This window comes from Phoca vitulina, unplaced genomic scaffold (assembly GCF_004348235.1).
Source record: "Phoca vitulina isolate PV1807 unplaced genomic scaffold, GSC_HSeal_1.0 scaffold18, whole genome shotgun sequence".
Classification (NCBI taxonomy): Eukaryota; Metazoa; Chordata; class Mammalia; order Carnivora; family Phocidae; genus Phoca; species Phoca vitulina.
In genome coordinates this window covers 2,732,012-2,757,248 of record NW_022589721.1, presented here as the reverse complement: position 1 = coordinate 2,757,248, position 25,237 = coordinate 2,732,012, and the positions used below count along the sequence as shown (strand labels likewise).

Genomic DNA, 25,237 nt, shown 5'->3' with positions numbered 1-25,237 from the left:
AACACATTCTTATTCAAAGGGTGCTTTCTATTTTCACACTTCATTGTTAGCTATCTTAAGATCTCTTTTTTTTTTTTTTGTAGGCTTCTGTTTTGGAAAACCTGAGGCTAGCGGTACGATCTCAGCTTGGATTTACTTCAATCAGGCTTCCGATGGCAGGCAGATCCAGCAACATTTGGAATCGTATTTTTAATTTTGCAAGATCACGTCATTCAGGGTCATTGGCTTTGGTCTCAGCAGATGGAGATGAGGTCGTCCCTAGTCAGAGTACCAGCAGAGAACCTGAAAGAAATCATACTCACAGAAGTCTGTTTTCCGTGGAGTCCGACGACACAGACACAGAAAATGAGAGAAGAGATATGGCAGGAGCATCTGGTGGGGTTGCAGCTCCTTTGCCCCAGAAAGTCCCTCCCACAACAGCCGTCGAAGCAACAGTGGGAGCAAGTGGAAGTTCCTCAACTCAGAGTACCCGAGGTGGTCACACAGAGAATGGAAGGGATGCAACAAGTGTGGAGCCCCCGGGTGTGAGTCCAGCCCGTCACCAGCTCACAAGTGCACTCAGTCGTATGACTCAGGGGCTGCGCTGGGTACGTTTTACATTAGGGCGATCCAGCTCTATAAATCAGAACCAGAGTCCTTTGAGACAGCTTGATAATGGGGCACATGGAAGAGAAGAAGATGATGATGTCGAAATGCTGATTCCAGTTTCTGATGGAGCTTCAGACTTTGATGTGAACGACTGCTCCAGACCTCTTCTCGATCTTGCCTCAGATCAAGGACAAGGGTTTAGACAGCCATACAGCGCAACAAACCCTGGAGTGAGGCCAAGTAATCGAGACGGCCCCTGTGAGCGCTGTGGGATTGTCCACACCGCCCAGATACCGGACACTTGCTTGGAAGTAACACTGAAACAGGAGACGAGTGATGATGAGGCTTTGTTACTTTGTTAGGTACGGATCGCAGCGAGGGGGATCGTGTACAAATTGGAGCAATATCCATTCATTGTTTTGTAACTTTACAATTAAACTAGTTTTAATTTAAAAACAAAAAAGATGCAGGGTGATTTCCTATTATCATATGTTAGCCTGCATGGTTAAATTAAACAACTTGTAACTCTATGAACTTTAGAGTTTACTATTTTAGCAGCTAAAATTGCATTATGTATTCATATTGTTCAATAATGTTCTTCCATTTGTCTCTAATTGTTTTTATCCTGGTACTGTAGTTCACAGTAGAAGTATGGCTGCTGAAACTCATTTGACTGTCAGTTTCTCTCTCCTATGTTAAAACATTTGTTTGTACAAAACAGTACCTTCATTTCATTGAACCCTTTATGCTGTTTGCCAATACATCTTGCAACTTAATATACCAGATGTTAAGGCTGTTAATGTACAAAAAAAGGCCCCTTATATTCACCTGTGTTTTTATTTGTATAACATTTGTCTAAATATTATTGGATTTCATCATAATATGAGCTTGTCAAAGGGAAAAACCTTGTCTAAAAATTTTTCTCTTATGTTTAACATTCAGTGATGTGAAATTTAGATAGAGTTAGATAAATTAATGGCAAAAACAAAACTTTTATAGATTTTCTAATGTTGACTTTAATACTCTAATATGGTACAAACCAAATGGTAAAATCCCAAGTCATTTCTTTTTTCATCTCTATTTAGGGACAGAATTAAACAGATGAAGATACTCTACTATGCATTAAATCTTGAACTTTATAAAATATGTACAAAAATTGTACAAGATAAGTTCCAACTGGTAATGTCCTTCCCTGGTACAGGGTTATGCTTGTATTGGACCCTAGGGATTTGCACTAAAATCATATCAAGGTCACAGATGAGTTTAGTGCACAAGCACTATCACTTTAAATACTGTCATTTGCTATCACAATGACTATATATTTCCATAGCTTTGGGGGGGGGCATTTTTATTACAACTTGAAATTGCTTTGCTGGTTTCATATTTATTTGTTGTATTTAAAGACTGCATTATTGTAAGAGTGATTTTCAATATATTTTATTCATGGGGGGATCGTGCTACATGTCAAAAAGCAAATTAAGAAATCATTCAGATCCACCCCCCCTTTTTAAGTAGAATGAATTGCAAACCCCGCATATTTTTTTATTGTCAATTCTTGTTTATTTATTCTTTAGCTGTCTGTTTTAGTAGCTTAATGATTGAGTATGAAAAAACGTATTTGTGTGTGATTATTGCTATTTATTAAATTTTCAGTACTTTGCTGAATGTCATTTTAAAGCATGTTTGAGGTCTTGTGTATTTGTCGTGTTATGCTGTCAGGAAGAACTGACTGAAATGTTTTAATATGTATCAAAAATTAAAATCACTTTTTTTTGTATTGCCTTGAGGTACTTTTTAAATCAGAGTTGCTGTTTATTTTTGTTGCATTTTTGTGCATACACAGATTCAGGCCATAAGATATGCAGTGTGTCTAGAAGAAAAAAATGAAGGGTGGATAGTCTTCCTTAACCACTTTATAGTAAAGTAGTAGGTTACACCAGCACTCGAGGGTCGAAATTCCTAAGGAACTGAATAAATTTGCCTTTGAGAACACTGCTTCTTAATTAATGTTTCTTAGAAGATGCAATAACTCAATCAGTTCTCTTTTTATATGATTTTCAGATGCATTTCAGACCCCTATAGAATATTTTCCTGGCAGAATTTGCATTACCTAATTAATCTTATTTAGGTCCTACTAATAATATACTATATTATATAGGTTTCTTGGTTTTGTTTTTGGCATGTCTTAAAATCTTTTTTTAATTAACACACACATCTTCCTGGTTCAAACAGTACAAAGTAAGTCTCTCCCCTATCCCTGACACCCATCCTTTAGTTCCTTTCCAAAGAGTTAAGTACCACACCAGATTCTGTATACCCCTCCAGAGATAGATACCATGTAGATACATAAATGTATCCATATGTATAAAGGCCATATATGACAATACAAATTGTAACATACTATACATATTTTTTCTGCACCTTTTTTTAAGGGAAAAATGTATCTATTTGAGTTTGAATATTAAAACTAAAGTTGGGTATTTCTGTTACTGATTTTTTCCATTTAAATCACAATCTATCCTGAATTCAAGGCTCCATTATTCCCCCAGTTAATTTTATCCTGAAGCTCTTTATTAAATAATACATTCTTTCCTTACTATTTGAAATGATGCTTTTATCATATAATTTACATATTACTTGGATATATTTCTAGACTCCTATTCTCTTCAATTGATCTACCCTTCTTTTTCTATACTAGTCCTACACTGTCTTAATAACTAATGTTTAAATATTTCAAATATTCTTATTTTTCTATTTGAACTTTAGAATCGACCTACTGAGTTTCACAAGCCATTAGTACTTTTGCCGGGGAGCGGGGGGGACACTTAGTTTTATAAATTAACCTAGGAAAATTTGACATCTATCATGTTAAATCTTCTGTCTTAATCATGGTATCTATCTAAAAATGGTGCCCATTCATTCAAGCCTTTTTTTTTTATTGTTGTTTCCTTCAGACATGTTTCACATTTTACTTTATAGAGCTCTTACATGTTCTTAAGAGTTTAATCTTCGGAATCTCATTGGTTTTGATACCAATATTAAGGAAGTCCTTTCTGTTTATTAATTTTCTACCCACCTACCAGCCTGCCATTTTCTTATAGTTAGTAATATTATTTATATTGTGTTTTCCAGTTACACAATTGTATCTTCCAGTTTGCATACCTCTTTACATTTTAATTGCATTGTCTAGTACTTCTAGAACATGTTAAATATATAGTTAACCATGTTAAGGAGTATCCATTGATCCCTATGTTATAAAAAGCCAAGAATGCATGTTGAATTTTATCACATGCCTTATCACTATGGAGATGATCATATGATTTTTTCTCCTTTCATCTTTTAATATGAATTTTATTAATATATTTTGTAATTTTGAACCATTCTTTCATTACTGAAATAAACTACTTGGCCGTGTGTATTATTTTAATATATTGCTAGAATTATATTTTATTTCGGGTATTTGCAACTATTCATCAATGAGATTAGTCTATAGTTTGTGTGTGCTGTCTTTAGGAGGTCTGGTTATTAATTTTATGCTGGAGAATTTACAGACTTCCTTTGCTCTGGAACAGTTTAAATTGCATTGGAATGAATGTTCCTTAAAATTTCAGTGAAATTATCTGGGCCTGATGGATGTTTGGCAAATAGCTCTTTGACAATTTTGTCGGTATCTTCTGTGGTAATTGGTCTGTGTAGTTTTTGTATCTTAACTGAGATCATAAGTCATCCATTTCACCCAGGTTTTCAAATTTAGTTGCCTAGAGTTGAGCAGAGTTATCTCTTTCTCATTTGTGCATGTGGCTCTCCCTTGTTTATTATGTTTGCTCCTTTATTTTCTTAATTAAGATAGCTAAAAGTTGACCTTTTAAAACATTTTTTGTTTGGGGCGCCTGGGTGGCTCAGGCATTAAGTGTCTGCCTTCAGCTTGGGTCATGATCCCAGGGTCCTGGGATCGAGCCCTGCATCAGGCTCCCTGGTCGGCGGGAAGCCTGCTTCTCCCTCTCCCGCTGCCCCTGCTTGTGTTCCCTCTCTCACTGTGTCTCTCTCTGTCAAATAAATAAAATCTTTAGAAAAACAAAACAAAAACATTTTTTGTTTGTTTCTCCCAGAGTCTTATGTTTTGAATGTCTCTATTCTATGATTTTTCTGTTTTCCAATTAACTGACTTTCACTTTAGTAAATTTCCCACTTTTTGCTTTTCTTAGTTCATTTTTTCCCTAACTCCTTGAGTTAGAACTTCATTCATTCATTTTTATTTCCTAATTATTAATATGAGATTTAAGGTGTAGACTTAATTCTGAGCACTGCTTAAGCTGAGCACTTAGATGTATTGGTGTTGCCATTACTTTTATATTCTATGTGTTTCGAAGTTTCAGTATTCATTTCCTCTTTAATCCAAAAGTTGTTTTACAGAAGAAAGTTTTTTCCTTTTTTCTTTGCTCTTTTTTTCTCAGATAATGGGATTTTTGGTGTAATAGTTTTGTTTTCTGATTCTTGTATTAATTTTCATTTTTATGGCATCAAGATCAGAAAATGTTATGTGTATTATTTGCAGAGATTTGAGGAGTTTATTGTTCTTTCTCAATTTTTAAAATGTTCCAGGAACACTTTTAAAAAATGTATTCTCTGTTTAAAGGATACAGATCTTAGTAGATATTACTCAGATTTATCATGTTGTTTAGATCTTCTCCACAGTACTTTGTCTTGTCTCAATCTATCACAGTTCCAGGATTAATTTGGAAGAGACTAGAAACCAAAGAGACTGTGTTAGGGTTCTATGGGCCCCAGCCCTGCCTTAGGCCCCAGCCCTTATGTTAATCAGCCAGGACTGAGAACATAAGCATAGGATGAAGGGGGGTCTTTCTACAAGCTGTTGAGGTTTTAGTCTCTACTGCTGCTTACCACCATCATCCACTGTTAAGCTGGAAGTAAATGGGCAAGACAGGTTAAAAAGAGTACTGTACATTCAATATGCTAGGTATTCATTGAGTGATGTTTACAAGAGTTTACCTTACTGCTGCTCCCTTCTAGCTGCTTGCTCTTTCCTTCACACCCTTGCTCCTGAACTTCAAGAGAGAAGATGACAGCAACTTCATAGGACCTGTTTTACTCACCCTGTTTAAAAATTAATAGAAGCAGGCAGTAGAGAGAAAGGCTGGTTCTCAGAATAACTGCACCCTTGTTCAGAAATAGCTTCCTTATGTGAAAAAAATAAATAGCATACAAATTACAAATTGCTTGTGGATATTGGCATGGGTTGGATGTTGGTTGATTACACTTTTTTCTAAGGTCCTCAACATTCAAGGTAGAATGAGGCAAAGTAAAATTCACAGAATTTTAGAACTGGAAGGAATCTTTAAAAAGGAAGTAACTAAAATAAAAAAAATAAATAATAAAAATAAAAGGGAAGTAACAGACATAGCTGACTAATCAAGAATGTTTTCAACTTCAATGAAATATGTATTTATATCTTACAAACCATCTATGCATACATGGTTTAACCATTATGTGATATTAAGGATTTTTTTTAAAGGTCATTCTTTTGACATATTTTGACACATACCTGACCTAAATGAGTGTATCCCATGTTCACACTATCAAAGACCATTTTTTTAACATTTTTAAATTTAAACTCAATTAATTAACATATAATGTATTATTAGTTTCAGAGGTAGAGGTCAGTGATTCATCAGTCTAATATAATGTCCAGTGTTCATTACATCACGTGCCCTCCTTAATGTCCATCGCCCAGTTACGCCATCCCCCCCGACTCCCCTCCAGCAACCCTGTTTGTTTCCTATGATTAAGTCTCTTACAGTTTGTCTGTCTCTGATTTCATCTTGTTTTATTTTTTCCCCTCTTCCCCTATGATCCTCTGTTTTGTTTTTGAAGGCCATTTCTAAGTCCTCTACCACCAACTGCTTTTTCATCATAGGAAAGAATCCTCAAAGCACTTATTTACCCATTGTTGAGTGCCTACCGTTTGCCAAGTCTTTTGTATGTATCTTTGGATCTTCACAGTCCTCTGTAATATAAACTACATATTACTTTCATCTACCCAAGGACACAATAATAAGCACAAAACAAAGAATTGACCTTACTTAGTCTTGTCTGACTCAACAGTCATCTTGTGAATGAGATGAATCATAAAATGAAGTAATATCAGTAAAGAAAAATACCCATCTTCAAATTGGAGCTAACAGACCTGGATTACTTACAAACTCACTGAGCCTCAGCTTCCTTGTTTTAAAATAAGGACAATAATAGCTACCTCATAAGATTGTGAGGAATAAATTAAGATAACATTTGTAAAGGCCTTTGCACATGTTTTGGTCATCTATTGCTGTGTAACAAACTTTATGCTTAAAGCAACCACAAGTTATTCAGTTTGCTCACAAATCAATAACTTGGGCAGCGCTCAGTGGAATTGGTCCATCCTGCTCTTGGCATCCACGGGGGCTGCAGGACATACTCCCAAAAGAGCTCACCTATGATTGACAAGTCTGTGCTGGCTGTTGGCTGGGAGCTCAGCCAGGGCCACCAGCCAGGAGGCTTGGAGCCTCTCCATGTGGGCCTCTCCAAGGGCTGCTTGTGTTTCCTTACAATATGGAAATTGGGATCCAAGAATGAGTGTTCCAAGCACCTGCCGAAGCTGCAAGTCTTCTTATGACCTAGTCTCAGAAGGTTCAGGATGTCACCTCCTGTATGTAGTCAAACAAGTCACTGAGGCCAGCCCAACAGAAAGTGATAGACTCCACTCTCAATAGTGGACATAGCAAAGAATTTGTGGCATCTGTAATTACCACAGCACAGTATCTGATACATAAGAAACACTAACTTGCCAGTGAATAGTTTCAGAAAAACAGTGTTACAGTCCCAGTAAGAAGCTCATTTGCCAAAAGGATATCAAATCAGCTCGGCTCTTCATGCCAAGTACGTCAATTGTGCTTATATTGATTACAAATACAAAGGTAAAACAATCAGTGCATATTTAAATAAGTATTTAGGCAGTGATAAATGGTAACAATGAGTTCTTTTTCAGCTATATTTAAAATAACTTCTATTCCAACATATGTTATCATAACCTATAAAATCTTTATTTTTAAATTTAGTAGAGGCAACATGGTAGGTAACAGAGCGTCTGGATTTTAATCCTGCCCTGCCTATTACATGTGATCTCTAGCAAGCCCCTTGATCACTCCGCACTTCAGTTCTTCGTCTGTAAATGGAGATAATAGGGCTGTTGGTGGATTCAATAAATTAAAATATGTAAAGCTCTTGCAGCAGTACCTGGCTCGTGTTTGCTGTTATTGTCTATTCAACAGAGAACATCTCTGAAGCTTGAATTAAATAAGAAACGGTGTGTGAAACATCCTGAAAGAGTTGTGGTTTCTAAAGATCATGAAAGTGTACTTACCCCGAATGCTTCTGAGCACAGCCACTTCCCCTGGAATCATGGACGTGAACTGCAACCCAGGATAAAAGTCAAAATGAGAGCAAGAGAAGGGAGAAGAAACTATAGCACCTCTCTTGGGATGAGTTGAAGGGAATTCCCAGATGGAGGAGGCAGAGGATCCTGCTGAGGAAATTACCTTAGTGACTGAATCAGGAGTCATGGGTTTTTTTTTTTTAAGATTTCATTTATTTGAGAGAGAGACAGCACGAGACTGGGGGGAGGGTCAGAGGGAGAAGCAGACTCCCCACTGAGCAGGGAGCCCCATGCGGGACTCGATCCTGGGACTCCAGGATCATGACCTGAGCTGAAGGTAGTCGCTTAACTGACTGAGCCACTCAGGCGCCTCTGGAGTTATGGGTTATGAGACTCATAGAACCTAGTGATTTTCAGATCACTTTGTTCCTTCATTGTAGCAAACACTGCTGGCTGTGTACCCAACATGCAGCAGCGAAGGAGCCTCATTCTAAAGGTGTGGGGAAAGGACGAGAAATAGCCTCAGGTCTCTGAGCAATGGTACAAGCCTTCGCTTGGCTCCCTTGATTGCCAGTTCCATGAAAATCACCTGTAGTAAGCTTCTCAGTTACCCACAGAGTAATCCACTCCTAACTTGTCAACCAGTTCTTAAATTGGGAATAATAGCTGTGGGCTGGAGGATTAAATGAGATAATATATGCAGACAAGTTAGAACAGGGACGGTTACATGCAGTGTAGTGCCCAAGAAGCACTGATTGCTATGGTTGATGGTCGAGTTATTAATAAACTGCTGGCCCTGTTCTCTGCCAAAGTAATGTAACAGTTATAATATAAAATATAAAACTGTTTATAACAGCTATATTTGAACAAAAGGCTTTCAGGATCAATAAATTTGGAAACCAGTGCTGGAATATCATAGAACCAAGTCACCCTATGCTAACCGACAGTACACATGGTTTATTGATATTGAAATAAATATATTTTGAAAAGAATTTACTAAGAGTGATTTCAAGTAAAGATACTGAGATGTCAACGGGGGTGAATCTTCCCACGTATAGGAGGGAGGCTCAAGCCCAAAGAAGCTTAATATTTTCCTAAAAGTGACATGGAAGCTTCACTAAGGATGAATACAGTGAGCTGGAAAAGCCTGGGCTTTGGAGTCAGACCCATCACAGTCTGAATCCCAGCTCTGCTGCTAAAGAGTTTTATAACTGAATAAAGCCTTGTTGTCTCATCTGGAACATGGCATAATACCTACCCTTAAGGGTTATTACTGTAAGGATTAAACAAAAGAAAAAGAAAAAAAGAGACTATGCAAAAGCCTTTCCCAGAGCATAAGAGGTTGAAAATAAATTTTAATTGCCAATATTACAGATTCATTTTCCAAATTAAAACAACTTTTTTTGTTGTTCTTCCCTCCACTGTGTATAATACATTTTGGGTGTTAGTAGAGCCCTCTGAAAGAGCAGATTTCCTACATCAGCCATTGTCCTGTTTTCTTGATTACAGGACCACTTAGGTCTGTATCTCAGTGAAAAGTGGTATCTTGGCACAGACATCTATTTTATTTTACAAAGGCCAAAATGAAGGATTTCCATAGAGCTCCAAACAGGAAAGATGTGACTACATGTTATGGACTTAGTAACATGTGTTGAGCTAGTATAAACACCAGTCTTTCAGGGAAGTTATTTCTATCCAGAAACTATGGTAATAAGCAACTTATAAATAATATTCAAAAACATTTTGCAACTTCACTACAATAGGATCATGTATATTTCTATCTTATCTGCCGAGCTCTGATTTCAAAGAACATAGAAATTTCTTACCTAGTTTGACTTTTAGATTTACTTTTTCAAAGTCTGACTTATAGATGTTGTATTGGTTATTGTGCATTGTATGAGTTTTAACTCCATTGTGTTCCTATTAGTTTCCTTTGGCTGGATTTGCATTATTGCTGTTTTTTATTGAGATGTCACCATACAATATAATTTCCATCTCTAGCTCATGAGTTGCAGCTAGAATTGTTAGCCAAGTGTGCAAAGTGATTCTATGTAACCATTTTCTTGACTTGGAGTGGAAATAAGCATCCATGTATTGAGTACTTCCTGAGTACCAACCATAGTACTAGATGCCTTATGTCTGCCATTTCTAATCCTCAGAACATACCTGTATGATAGATATTGTCCTCTGAATCATCATCAACAGCATCAATAAGTGCCTTTGTTATTGATACTGGAAAGAGTATAACTCTTGAAACACAAACTAATTCTTTACTATATTTTCACAAAGAGAATAATGGACAAATTTTACTTTATAGTTAAGATTTTATTACAGTCATAGAGTAAGGATTTCTGTTTTATTTGGAACCACGTTTGCTTTATTAAAAACACAAAAAGGTTTAAAAACAACCACTTCACAATAGGATGGCTATAATCACACAGAGCAGGAATAACAAGTGTTGGCAAGAATATGGAGAAATTGGAACCCTCATGCCTCACTTGTGGGAATATAAAAATGGTGCAGCCATTCTGGAAAGCAGTTTGGCAATACCTCAAAAGTTAAATATAGAGCTACCATATGACCCTGAAATCCCCCTCCGAGATATATACCCAAAGAAATGAAAACATATGTCCACATAAAAACTTGTATGTTTTTATAGTAGCATTATTCATAATATGTTTATAGTAGCATTATTCATAATAACCAAAAAGTAGAAATAACCCAAATGTACATCATTTGATAAATGGATAAAAGTGTGATATATCCAGAAAATGAAATATGACTTGGCAATAAAAAGGAATGAAGTAGAAAAACATTCTACAACATGAATAAACTTGAAACCATTATGCTAAGTGAAAGACGTCAGTGACAAAGGACCACAAATTATATGACCTTATTTATATGAAATGTCTTGAAATCTATAGAGACAAAAAGTAGATTATTGGTTGCCTAGGGCTAGGAAATGGGGAGTTGGGGGAGTTAGGGTTGGTGACTTCTAATGGGTACAAGTTTCTTTTAGGGTTGATAAAAATATTCTGAAGATAGATTAGGTGAATGTTGCAAAACATTGTAAGTATATTAAAAACCATTGAATGGAACACTTCAAATGGGTGAACTTTGTGATATGTAATTTATCTCAATAAAGCTGTTAATGATTAGAGAACAAAAACACAAACAATATTCCTTTTCTCCTTTTGCTTTTAGAATTAGGTCTAAGCTATTCCTGTATAAATAATCTTGCTTATTCTGCAGGATAAAAGTAATTTTTTATCAAATTAAAGACAGAAAATACTGTCTTCATCTATTTAGCAGTATAATATAGTGGTTGTCAGTTCCATTGGCCTTGAAATCTGATCAACTAACTGTATTACTCTGGCAATTAACCTCTCTTAACCATAGTTTTTACATCTGTAAAATGGAAGTAAGACTTCCTACCTCATGGAGTTCCTGTCGACATGAGAGAACATATGAGGGCCTGAGCCCAGGGCCTAGTGGATTCAAATTCAACAATTAATTATTCCATAAATATTTACGGAATAAATATTCCATAAATATTTGCTCAAGCTATATGCTCTTGAAGTCATAATGTGAAAACTTTGTTTAATGTGAGAAATACATTTTGTAAATCTAGAAAGTTCTAATATAAAGTTATAATATGAAATTACACTTGTATATTAACATGTCCCCAAAATGATGCATTAGTCATATTCAAGGAAACAAAGAAACTATTTCTTTTCCTTTCCAACTTTAAAGGAAGGATAATAACTATATATAAATAGAGATATAAGGTCACCAGGAGTGGCTTATCTGTTACTTACACAAGTTGCTGAACAAACCAAAGGAATAGTTGGCCTTTTCAAGAAGCCATCTAGTGGTTTATTCTAGAATTTACAGTTATTTATTTTGCCAAGCAATTAGTTGATTACTTGTTTATTATATCACTCAAATGAACTTCTTTGAAGGCAAATGTATGAATCGAAAAGAAAATAAGGCTGGCACTCAGTTTGGAGCTCCAAAGAAGTCTAAAAGAAACTTTTTAACTGTGACCTGATTAATGTGGACCAAATGCTGCAAAATCCCTCCGAAGAGTCCTGTACTGTGATATTGACAAGGTGAACATGAAGTACGTGAGCTCTTCTTAGGTGCCACCAAGAGGTCTGTGATCACACAGATAAATATGGTGCAGTTTATATTTTCCAGGAGGTCACAGATTAGCGCCCTTAAGTACACAGTTACATAACAGATGGGTAGTTAGGTATTATCCTTGACCTCCAGCAACATTTTCCCTGCGTCTATCCCGTCTAGTACTAAGCACTTCTTACAGGAAAAGAGTAATCTTCTCCCAAGAAGTCTTTAAATGAACGTTTTTAATGAAGAAGGACGATATACAACTCCATCACCTTATGTGAGAGAAATAAAAGTATAAAATGAGATGGCAGAGACCGTGCAGAGGTCGGACGGCTCTGCGCCAGGGGCGTGGGCAGAGGTGGGGCCAGGGCCCGTAAGAGGCACCGCCCCCTGCCTGCTGTGTGTGTATCTCATGCTCCCTGCTGTCCGCGGATTGCTCCACATCCGCGAGGCTCAACACGGTCATGTCTGCATCACTTTATACCGTGTTGGGAAGGCTCCAGCTCAGCGCCTGTTAGCCCTGCTTCAGCCCCAGGTGTGGCCTGGAGTAAATCCCAGTAAAGTCTGCCTTGAATCCCTTTTGCTTTAGATCTTGACAGCATCGGGGACGGGGAGGGGGGCTTGCTTTAGATATAGGGCACAGGAAGAGTGCCACTAAGTTGAAGATGACATTTATTTTTTTATTACTATTCTTAATTTAAATTTTAGTTAACATACAGTACAACATTGTTTTCTGGAGTAGAATTCAGTGATTCGTCACTTACATACAGCACCCAGTGCTCATCACAAGTGCCTTCCTTAATACCCATCACCCATTTAGCCCATCCCCGCCCACCTCCCCTCCAGCCACCCTCAGTGTGTTCTCTATCGTCAAGAGTCTCTTATGGCTTGTTTCCCTCTCTCCTTTTTTTCTTTTCTTCCTTCCCCTATGTTGATCTGTTTTATTACTTAAATTCCACATATGAGTGAAATCTCATGGTACTTGTTTTTCTCTGACTTATTTCACTTAGCATAATACACTTTAGCTCCATTCACATCATTGCAAATGGCAGGATTTCATTTTTTTTTTTTTTTTGATGGCTGAGTAATGATATTCCATTGTATATGTATACCACGTGAAGATGACTTTTAGAATGGAAATAGGTAAACTCTTCTGCAGATACTCTGCAGCTCACTTTGTATTCAAATCAAAAGTCAACAAAATTCAAAAGACAGAAAAGAGATAGTGGTTGCCATGGGCCAGGGCTAGGGGCAGAGAAGACTGGCTGTAAAGGGGCACAAGGAAATTTTGGGGGATGATGGAAATACTCTCTATCTTGATTGTGGTGGTACCTACATGAAAAAAGATTGCATGAAAATTCATAGTACTATATGCCCAAATGAGATGAATTTTATTCTCTGTATTTTACAATGTTTTTATTAAAATTTTTTTAAAATATAAAATACAATATTCAAACCCTATTTTGATCTATGCAACAAAAGTCCAAATAGTATTTTTAAAATGATTTGCTCTTGCTTAAAATGGTTAAGGAACTTAGCCAAGAATCCACAGATGATAGGTGATAAGCCAGAACTCAAATCCAGATCAGCTGGGCTTCAAAGTGCAAGCTGATTTATTCATTCATTCATTCGTTCGTTCGTTCGTTCATTTTTTTTTCTTATACTCTTTGTAATCCATGGAGCGCTTTCACTATTTCCCTAAGTATTATTATATTGCTGGAATAAGTTTTGTTAAAAACGACCAAAATAACTTGGAAACTGTGGCACATTCTGAGTGAGTTACAGGAGCAGGAGAGTTTGTGGAAGCACAGGTTCGTGCTGCCGGCAGATGGGCAGACAAAACGTCCGAGCAGAGCCCAGTGTGCCTGGGCCACCACTTGAGAAGGCAAGTGTCTTTTTGTTTAAGGGAAACAATGACAGGCACTATCATAGGCTGAATTAGGGGTCCCAAAGATACCCGGATATCTTTCTAGACCCTGGAAACTGTGGATGTTGCCTTATAGGGCAAAAGGGGCTTTGCATATATGAAGTTGAGGATTTTGAAATGGGGAGATTATCCTGGGTTACATAGGTGGGCCCCGACTATAATCACAGTGTCTTTACAAGAGGGAGGTTAAGGAAGATCTGACACGGAAGAGAAGGCAACTGTAATCACGGAGGCAAAGATGGGAGTGATGGGGCCACAGCCAAGGAATACCGCCCCCCTCCAAAAGCTGGAGGGGGCTAGGAAGCAGATTCTCCCCTCGGAGGCCCCAGAAGGAACAGCACTGCCCATAGTTTGACTACAGTCCGGTAGAAACTGACGTGGCTCCATGACCAAAAAAAACTAAATCTGTGTTCTTTCAAGCTGCCGTGTTTGTGGTGCTTTGTTAAAGCAGCTGCAGGAAACAAAGACACACTACTAGAGCCCGCTTTTCTAGGACGTGCCTACACCGGGCAGCTTCGCCTCAGAATATTTTAACAAACGAAAAACAAGCAAACAAATAAAAACCATGTAGGACCACACTGTATAGGAGATAAGAACGTTTAGAAAGTATTTTCCTTGAAGGACACCTGGGTGGCTCAGTCGGTGAAGCGTCTGACTCTTGATTTCGGCTCAGGTTGTGAACTCAGGTCTTGATCTCAGGGTTGTGAGGTCAAGCCCTGCATTGGGCTCCCCATTTTAAAAATAAAAAAAGGTATTTTCCTTGAGTTTCTTGGACTCACACGATAACATGTCTGAAAGTTTTCCCCCAAGGCAGGTCAGCGTGGGTGTGTTGGATCTGGTCCCATGAGATTTGTTAATTTGTTACCAAAAAGTCCACTTTATAATTTTATTTACTTATTTACTTATTTTGCCACTCATGACCTTGGTTACCTGAGCAAGAACACAGAACGGCTCCACCATAGAATCATCACAGTTTAGGTGACTATGAGCAGCTTTGCCACAGCCCAATATGGGCGCTAGAGGTCTGAAGTCAGTGTCAGGGACGTAGGATTTCACTCCTGGATCCTCATTTATCCATTCACGTCACCTGAGGCCCCAAGGCAGCCAGGAGCTGAACCTGGCTTTGGAATCTGGAGTCACATAATGGGTAGATTACAGGCTCCAGAATGGCTTACCTCCAGTATTTATTGCTATGTGACCTTGGGCAAACCATTTGACCTCAAAAGCGTCATCTATTAAAGGGAAAAATAGCATTCGGTTCAAAGAGTTCTTGTGAGAGTGAAGTAAAATAAGGTACGTCAAGTATTTGGCCCAGTCCCAACTTGACCTGAGTGCCTGATAACTCTTAGCTACCAATGCTGGTATTGTTATTCAGGACAGCTATCTCCCTCTACCCAGGACTGGTGCTTCAGGGAAGAGTGCCCTCTGGAGCTGTACGATGACCAGCTCTCTCTCTCTCTCTCTCTCTCTCTCTGGCCCTCCAGAGTCAGGGGACCATTCGCACCTGCCATGCATGTCCTTGCTGAACAGTGAAAAAATGTCATCCCTGCTCATCAGCACACAGACTCCAAGATCAGTCCCACCAAGCATCGTCCCCTGATGACTGCGGGTTATACACTCTGTATGTGGCACCCTTCCCAAGCAGAGCCCCTCTGCTTCAGTGGAGGGACCAGAAATAAAATAGTCCTGAATCTCAAAGGCAAGTCTCACTCGGTCTCCAAGTCACCCACCTTGACCCGAGAAGAGTTGAACTCTAGGGCTATGCAGCGCACTCTCTGGATGAGCTTCTGTCCCTGCTCATAGAATCATAAAACTCTAAAAGCACGGAGGGTAGGTCCTATTAACTTAACTCCATGTTTTTCAGTTGAAGAGACAGAGGCCCTGAGAGTAAATGACTCGACCAAGCTCACACCAGAAGTTGGCATCAGAGCCAGGATTAGACTCCTAATTCCAATTCCTCATTTGATTTTTTTCTATTTTGACCTGTCCATGCTGCCTACTCCCCTCTTCGATCACTGATTCAAATATAACCTCATTACCCTGCCAGGGACTTGGATCCCAGGGTGGGACAGGGAACTGGGGCTTCCTGCAGACCCCAGCTGGGGCATGCTTTCTGGAGACACCCGGCTCTGTCCTGTTCTCTCTTTCTGAGGTGTTGCCTGCACACCCTCACCATCCCTTCCCTCTGCCCATGAACAATGGCTTGAAACGCTCTGAGGGCCCCTGCGTCCTAGAACAGGAACGGGACAGGTTAGGAGAATACGGAAAGCAAACTCCTGGACACCAGGCTTGCTGAGGACTTACATACCACTGGGCCTGGTGGATTTGTTTCCCGCTAAACGCAAGGCACTCAGTGAGGGAGGTCACGATTTTCTCCTCTACCTTGCTGCCCCTTTAAACCATCCATCAGGGCTGTTCTGTGATTAAGCATCAATCTTTATAAATCTTTGAGTGTCAGTTCGTCCTCTGAGGAGTGCTCTCAGACACACTTTGTTCTATGAGTCAATCAACTAGACTCTTCCCCAGCAGGAGGAATGCAAAATGGCAGTCTTGCTTCCCACCAACATCGAGTCTCTGCCTCCCAAATCCTTGTTCACTGTAGACATGTGGGTAAGGAGGCCGGTGAACAGGCCGAAGCCAAGAGGGGTGGGGCTGTTCTGAGGACACGCTTCCTCCAAGGAGCATGTTTGCCCAGGCTCCCCCTGCCCAGTGAGCTCGTGTGGGACACCGATGTCCCACCAGAAGGGGGGATAACTCTTCCTGCGAGCTAATGCTTCTCCTTAAACTTGCCCCCTCTCTCTTGTGTTGCTCTCAGTGAATCTCAATGAACCACATCCTCCTGTTCTAGTGATATTCTACAAACCCCTTTTCTGATAAAAGTTTGAGTTCATGAAACGTGGGAAGTCTGTTTTGTGTTGTGTTGCAGGGCATTTCATGATATAAAGCATCTAAAATAAAGAAACCTTTGAAATCATTCACCCGGACAGTTTCAGAAAGGGTGTCGCAACCGCCCTGACATCCCATCTTATTTACCTGAGGTGGTATGTTATTTGAATAGCTTGTAGGAGTTTCATTACATTTAAAATTATTCCTTTCACCTTTACACAACACCCTTTCCATAACAATCGTATAACCTTCTTGGATTTCTTGTTCCTGGCTTGACGGCCAAATCCGGAACTTGAAATAATTGAGGCTTTCTAATTTTTAATCATTTTGACGCATGCGCAATCTGAGAGCTGAGGAAATTTGGCCATACCCTGCATTCCATTATTGAAAATGCCATCCCTGAGGCCGCAGGTGACCGCCTCGTCTCCAAACTCAAAGGTATCTTCCCAGCCTCTGTCGGTTTACTGTTGAAAGTGACAGAAGACCCAAAGTAAACCAGCTTCCACAAACAGAGGAAAGTCTAGAGGAGGGGACTTGAGGCATGGGTAGTTTCAGAAGCTCCAACAATGTGAGAACCCCACCTCCCTCCATCTCTCCTTCATGTCCTCTGTGTTGGCTCTGTTCACTTAACAGCCGTGCTGTCTACACGGCTCCCAGAAGCCTCTTGTTTATACCCTTCCAGGTTCAAGTCCAGCAGGAAGGAACAAACTCCCCATCTACTCCACCTAACAAAAGTCTTAGAATCTGCTCTCATTGGGACACGTGCCCATCCCTGAACCCATCACTGTGAGGGCTTCCTGGTGGGTGGAGGATTTCCCGCCAAAGAAACTCTAGTGACTGTTATCAGAATAAGGACAAGAATAGGGGCTGGAACAGCAGATGTCTACCACACTCTCCAATCCTTCTATAGCATTCGATCCTGGTGCCCTTCTTGAAATTCTGTATTGTTGTCTTCCCCCCACACAATGCTTTCTTATCCCCCTTCTCTCTGACTGCCCCTCTTCTGTTTTCTCTTCCTCCTCCTCCCCTGTAGGGTGTGGGGTGGTCCATGGTTGTTTAGCTTTATCAGACTTGACTTGCCATCGCCTCTCCAACCTTTTACATACTCTGTTCCCACGACCTAGAATGCCATTCCTCTTCCCACCCCTCATCTCTTTATGTCCGTGTCCTCTATGTCCTGATTCAAATATCTCTTTGTGAATCTTCTATAACTGATTTTCTTCAAGACAAAATCCACTCTCCCTTTCCTCTAAACTCTTATCTTTATCCTCTCTCAAAGGTAGAATTTTCTGTTTTATGTATTCATCATATATTGAATGTCTATATGTGTCACCATTGGCTCTTGGCTCCTTGAGGACAAGAATGTCATTTATCTTTATCGCTTACCCCTCTAACACCCCCACATCCAGCCCCAATGGTCAGTCCTTACAAAGCCAGTATTTGTTAAATAAGTTTATATGGTATTTCCCATTTTATTAAGGTGCATTCACATCCATCACCATATCTGCTTCTCAAAGCAAGTCTGGAAGGGGAGAACAAGTATTATCACAGTCTTATGTATGAGAAAAGTGAGGACTCAAGACGGTGAAAGATTTAACTGAAGATCCCTAAGCCAGTTTTGTGAAAAACCTGAGGAAAAGCCTAGATCTTTAAAGTTACATTACCAGCTATCTTCCATAAAAACCTTGCTGGTCTGTATTGCATCATTAAAATCTGGAGAATAGTTGATATCAAACCGCTTTACTTTCAAATAGATTAAATACTTCACTCTGAACTTTCACTCTGTGTCTGCCAATTACTCGGATTGTGTGATGATGATTCACTCCTCATATAAAGAATATTTTTACAAGGAAATCCAGATCAAGTGGTTCTTTCTGGCGTGGGTATTATCATTGTTGCAGGTGTTGCTCTGTGTGTGTGTGTGTGTGTGTGTGTGTGTGTCTTGGGACAGACAGTTCGTCTTCAAGGGTAGGGATACAGGTGGATTTCTTTCCCCCAAAGTGCTTTTTCTTATACAGGAAAACAGACGTGTAAAACTCCAAGACTTCCCCGTCGGAGGACTCGGACTCCTAGGCTCGGCGCGACGGGACCCCGGGGTGGGAGCGGCGCGGGGCCGGCCTGTCCCCGCCTGCCAGCGTGAGCCCAGCCCTCCCGGGGTGGAGTCCGCCCTCGCTGCCCGTCGATAAACCGGCCCGGGCGCCGGGGCTCCGCGCTCGCCCGCGCTCGCCCGCGCTTCGGAGCCGGAGCCGAGGGTGCCGACCGTCCTCGGGGACCGTGAAGGGGCCGCCCCCATCCCCACCCCCCGCACCATGGCGGCGCCGTCGCGGCTCCTGATCCGCGGGGGACGCGTGGTCAACGACGACCTCTCGCAGGTGGCCGACGTGCTGGTGGAGGACGGCGTGGTGCGGGCGCTCGGGCGCGACCTGCTGCCGCCCGGGGGCGCGCCCGCCGGCCTGCGGGTCCTCGATGCCGCCGGCAAGCTCGTGCTGCCCGGCGGCATCGACACGCACACGCACATGCAGTTCCCCTTCATGGGCGCGCGGTCCGTGGACGACTTCCACCAGGGCACCAAGGTACCCGCGCCGCCGCGCCCTCCAGCCCCGGGCGCCCCGCCGAGCTCCGGGGCCTCCCGCCGCTGCCGCCGCGCGGAGGGGCCGGGGGAGGGGGGGGGGCTCGGGCGCAGCGACCGACGGCTGGGGAGCCGGGCTTGCCTTTCCCCGCGCGCGCCCTTCTTCTAGGCGCCCCTTCTCGCGGCCACCGGCCCAGCTCTGGCCGAGCCAGACGCCCTCCACTCCTCCCTCTGGGTAATTTGACAAGTGTAAGGCAACCTGTCCCCTCACCCTCATTTCTCTGCACTCTATACCCCCACACTCCCCTCCCCACCGTCATTGGTATTCTGTGGAAGTCCACACGTCTTTCATAATATCTGTAGAATCTTTTCGTTTGGGGGCACTCCCAGCCATTTTCTCCCTGTGTTCCATCCCCAACCAAAACCAGATGAAAAATCCATTCACCCAGTAGTTAGTGCCGTGACTTCCAAGTTCACAGCGTGTGCTGGGTCGTGGTAAGTCTGGGCGGGCTGGAAGCCCACCACGTCCACAATCTTTGCCTCCACCCCACCCCACGCCACCACCCCCACCCCCCAGCCCCCGGGTAGAAAAGACACAGCCCGGACAAGAATTTAGAAGAGAAATATTCCAGAATGGTCTCCCAGCACTCACACTGGCCCCAAGGCAACTTGGCCCCATCTCTTCTTAACCGGCTTGCCCTGGGGACGTCAAATAGGGATCTGATTCTTGCTGCTTGAGCCGGGGCAGCCTGGCTGATGGTGCAGGAGTTTGAGATCACCAAACCCAGGTGAGAGAGGCTTGGGTTTCTCTAGGAGTTTGAGATCACCAAACCCAGGTGAGAGAGGCTTGGGTTTCTCTAGACACAAAGGCCTAGAGATTGTGGTCAATGAAAAGAACCTTAAACGTTTCTCCAAAGCTCCTGAAAACAAGCTCTGGAATTGAACTGGGTGGCCTTACAGCTACATACAGTTAAAACCCCGCTCAGCACTTCTGCTAAGCCCAGCCCTCACCCTTCTTGAGGCTTGCGTTTTGGGGCTGCAAGGAGAAAAATGGCTCTTTCCAGAATGAAAGTATTGATATGCTTAAGGCCTAAACCCTTGTGTGTGAAACAGATCCGGTTACTTAGTTGTGCAGGCTTTCAGAGCAGTTTGGAGGATAGTTCATTTACCTTACTAACTTCTCTCAAATAGTTTTATTTTCTTCACACACACCCCTCCACATTTCTCAGTCATCTATGATTGAGTAGAATGTTTAATAGAAAAAAGAACCATTTGACCCAGAGAGAAGGGTCTGCGGCTTGCTGCTCACATCAAGATTTGGAAAGCTTACTCCTAGTTACTAATTATTAACCTTTACCATCAGGGCAGTGGTCGAAGTCTCTTTGTAGGACATATCATTATCCGTTGTGAACATTGAATATTCATTTTGCCGTTTCGTTAAAAAGTAAAATTTCTTAAAATTTAATGAACTTAGTTTTTACATTTTAAATAAAATTTTCAGATATAAAAGCAATACATGATGGTACAAAATTGGAAAAAAAAATATTACCCATAATCTCTTAACTCCATGACAACTGTTTGGATGTATTTCTTTTATGCTTTCTAATATGCTTTATTTTGCATAATTGAGACCATATTATGCATGTATGTATGAGTGTGTGTGTATACCTGTATATAAAATTTAGTAACCTGTTGTTTTCAGTTACAGTGGACACACTTTCTGTTATCACAGGCTCATCATTAACAAAATGCTTTGCTGGTGGCGGGGAACTCCATTGACACCTCCGTGTACCAGGTGCAAAGCTATTCCTTCTGGCCATCAGTTGCCAGGCCCACTAGCATCATTTCCCCTCAGCATCTCCCTTTTTCTTATCAGGGTTCTACAGATGCAGCCAGGAAGTGGGGTTGGAATGCTCTAGAGGAGGAACATTCCTTCCCTTTCTCAAGATTATCTGTGCATGCCCCAAGGCCCTGAAAGTTGGTTCTTAGTCTTCTATCTGTTCTCTGGCCATTCAGGGATGCCTAGCATGGAGAGATTTACAATTCTATAGTGAGAAGGCAGGTCTTTGAAGCATATCCTAGTATTATAGTCATCAGCATTTGAAAGAACTTATCCACCAGCTGATTCTCTAGGTATTCCCATACTTAAAGGTTGTCGACTCCTGAGCTTAGGATCTTAATTAAATAGAATGGTCTTAATTAAACAATATAGTCAGAGATGTTAAGGTCAAAGATTTAGCAGAGGCTAAATTCATGTTGAACATTAAACAGTACTCACAAAGACACTAAGGTACAAAAGTCTACTTCAATACTGGTTGGATCCCAGGAGATAACCTCTCCGGCACCCAGAAACAGAGGAGACTCCATGAAAAGGAACTAGATGGGCAAATATAGATAAACATGAGCATTCAAGTATTGGCCTGAGTTCTGAAAGGAGAACGTTATGGAGTCGCCTTGTCCTCTTTTATAGTCTTCACAATAATTCCCAAGGCAATGTTGTAGAGTTTCTAGTTCCCGGAAATAGAAACAAAGAAGTCTTTTGTAGATGCTGCTGTGCTGTATATTACACTTGAAAACATCTTATTAATAAGGTTAAAGTACCATTTATTTTATCCAGCACTCACTGGGTGCTAGACACTGTGCTAAGCTGTTCATCTGCCAGCACTCGCAGGGGCCTTATCTCTTTTTGCGGTTGAACAAACTGAAATTTAAGTCACTTGCCTAAGGTCACACACCAGTAAGTGACCAAGTGGCTCTTCAGATTCCTTACAGCCTGCCATCGCTAGAGCTCTTACCTACTAGGCCCTCTTCCTTTCTGAAACGATTGGGAAAACGTGTGATGTTTAGATTTGTCCGAGTGACAGGTGATGGTATGAAAACGCTGGGTGAGTTGCAAAATCGAGCAGAGTCATCCGTAAGAAATACAGTAGCCCTTCACCTTCCCAAAGCTAGAGGCAGTTAAGGTTATCAAAATAAATACACATCTCAGGCATTAGGTTTGTGAGGCATTTGTACTGCATTGGTGGCCACATCATCTCTAAGGATACAGAAATGGGTACGTCACATACAGAAAGCTATAGAGGAAAAATGATATATGATGCTTTCAGGAGATGGGCTCTAAACGTTTGCTTTCTGCATGCCCCAGGCTGATCATTTATAACATCTGACGCATAGAAAGGATAGTATTTGTGGTATTCTATTTATTGATCACCAGATTGTGATGTGGCCCAGTTTAAAAAATGAAATATAGGTCAACCAAAGGTTATATATTTTGTAAATCTAATTTATGGCAGAGGTTGGGTTAAAGCCTATAATTGATTTACTTAATTACAGGTAAAAGCTTTCTATCTGATGTAACAGAAATAATGTTCTGCTTTAAAGAAATCATATTTCATCTTGTTGGTCTATACTAGAAGTACAGTCGTCTTCCAATAATTCAATATCCATGAGGAAAAACAACGGGATTTTTTATTCAAATGGAAATTGTGAATTAAAGTTGAAGAAATTATGACTTTGCTTTTACTACATCCTGTGATAAGAGAGTAAATTATAAAACCTCGGCTAGTTTTCAAATATATATTTATTAATATTCAGAATATATGCAGCTTGGAGTAGGTAGACTCACATTAAAAATCTGGCAGCATCAGTAGCTGGCGGAAGGATCTTTTTTTTTTTTTTTTTAATTGGGAAAACACGCAGCACACTTTTTTTTGTGTAGGACAAAAAGTCTTCAAAATTATCAAGAAAGGAAATTATACTTTGCTCTGGAACTTTTTGGTAAAGTGCCATCAAGATGATTACTTATAATAAGGCAGTGGAAGGTATGTGATTAAGCATGCATTTGTGGTGTATTTATAGAATTTCTTCACCTTGTAGGAGAACTGTGCTTCAGAAAACTTGGTCGCCAGCCAAATCCCTCTTTCTGTTGCTTGCCGGAGTGGGCTGGGCTTCAGAGGCTGTGTGGGCTGACTGTGTGACCTTGGGCAAGTCACTTCTCTCAGGGTTGTTAACATTATCTTGTCTCTGTAATGATGCATCGGTTAGAAGAGCAACTTCATTTAAAAAAAAAAATGTTGGAAGTAATGGAGACAATATATATTATTCCTTATCCAGACCTATAGGAAAATGCTGGAGCATTATAATTGCTCAATATATATTAGTTTCCTTTAAAAAAAAAAAAAGAAAATACAGTTGAGTGTAAAGAAAATAATATTTAAATCACCTATAATTTTAACATTTTGCTTCCTGTATTTTCATGCTTTTCTTTTGGGGGGCATATAAACATTTTTTAAAAAGATTTTACTTATTTATTTGACAGAGAGAGAAAGACAGCGAGAGAGGGAACACAAGCAGGGGGAGTGGGAGAGGGAGAAGCAGGCTTCCCGCGGAGCAGGGAGCCCAATGCTGGGCTCGATCCCAGGACCCTGGGACCATGACCTGAGCTGAAGGCAGATGCTTAACGACTGAGTCACCCAGGCGTCCCCATATAAACATTTTCTACGAAATTTTGCATACTCTTCAGAGACAGCCGTGTTCATCAGACATTTGTCTGGGACCTTGACTATCACTGGAGAACGTGATTTCCATGGCCCTTTTATCCTCGCAGGGCTGAGTCTCAGGGCTTCCTCTCTAGTCTTGGTGTCTCTGTGCGTCAGGCTTCTATTTCTGCCTGTCTGAGGAATCTGGATGTCCCACAAGCACTTTGAACTCAGTGTGTTCCAAACCAAATTCCTCCTTTCTTTCCAATGCACCACCCATTTTTCATCCTGTTTCACCAACTGTTAATAGCGCCCCTCCCATCTTCTCAGTGCTGGACATTTTGGTGGTTTCCAGGGGGTTTTTTTGCTTGTGTAACAATGTTGGAACAGAAAGCATCACACGGATTCTTGATAATTGACTCAGAAATCACCCCTCAGAATGAAATGACTGGACCAAAGAGTATTGGATCGGTCTTAAAGGAGTTTAATACACATATTCAGATCACTCTTCAGTTTGTGCTCCCATGAGCAATATATTATAATCCTCATTTCACTGAATCCTAGCTAATTGTAGCTACTGCCTTAAAAAAAATCAATGCCAATTTAATTGGAAAAACATAGAATTTCTTAATGTTTTTAAACAAGCATTTCTTTCATTGCTGGTGAAGCTGAGCTTTGAATGTCCTCGTTGTGCTAATAGTTTGCCTGTTGCAGCTCTAAGAGTTTATAATTCTATGATTTCCTTGAGTAGCTCTTTACTGATTACAGAGTTAATCTTTGCACTAATCAGAGGAAGAAAAAAAAATCTCCAAGATTAATTTGAAACAACTTGATGTTAAATAGGGCCCTACTGAGGATGTTGTATGTTAGGGATTCTTTCACTGAACTTCACAGAATCTAGGACGTCTTGTTTCAGTTTGCATACTTGAGTTCTCTATGCTTTTCAGTTCCACTGCTTGTTTCCGCCCTCATTTGCCTGGACCAGGTGTTTTTAATGTCCAACAAAGGTAGTGTAGAAATCAAGGTTTTCATGATGCTACTGTCCAGAAGAAAAAAGTTTTCCTATAACCTCTTAGGTTTAGTTACTGAGGCATGCAAATTAATTGACAAAAGACAGATTAACAAGAGAAAGGACAGGTCTTTAAATTTCACACACCTGCGAGTTCACCAAAAAATGTGACTCAAGAGGCAATTAAAATTTGGGATTTATATGCCACCTTAACAGGGTAAAG

The 25,237-nt window shown here is 40.7% G+C and overlaps 2 protein-coding genes across 3 annotated transcripts in view; both read left to right on the top strand.

The window, feature by feature from the left end:
* Positions 1 to 4,433, top strand: part of LRP12 (LDL receptor related protein 12) — a 74,243-nt gene extending 69,810 nt beyond the window's left edge. For both annotated transcript variants that reach the window (XM_032415600.1, XM_032415599.1), the window contains one exon: positions 84 to 4,433. In XM_032415600.1, coding sequence (XP_032271491.1) covers positions 84 to 950 — 867 coding nt within the window. In that variant the 3' untranslated portion in view covers positions 951 to 4,433. The remainder of the gene's footprint in view (positions 1 to 83) is intronic.
* A 14,834-nt stretch (positions 4,434 to 19,267) lies between these two features.
* The window catches only part of DPYS (dihydropyrimidinase), a 75,874-nt gene continuing 69,904 nt past the window's right edge, over positions 19,268 to 25,237 (top strand). The window contains exon 1 of the mRNA XM_032415918.1: positions 19,268 to 19,531. Within this exon, the coding sequence (XP_032271809.1) occupies positions 19,268 to 19,531 (264 nt within the window). The remainder of the gene's footprint in view (positions 19,532 to 25,237) is intronic.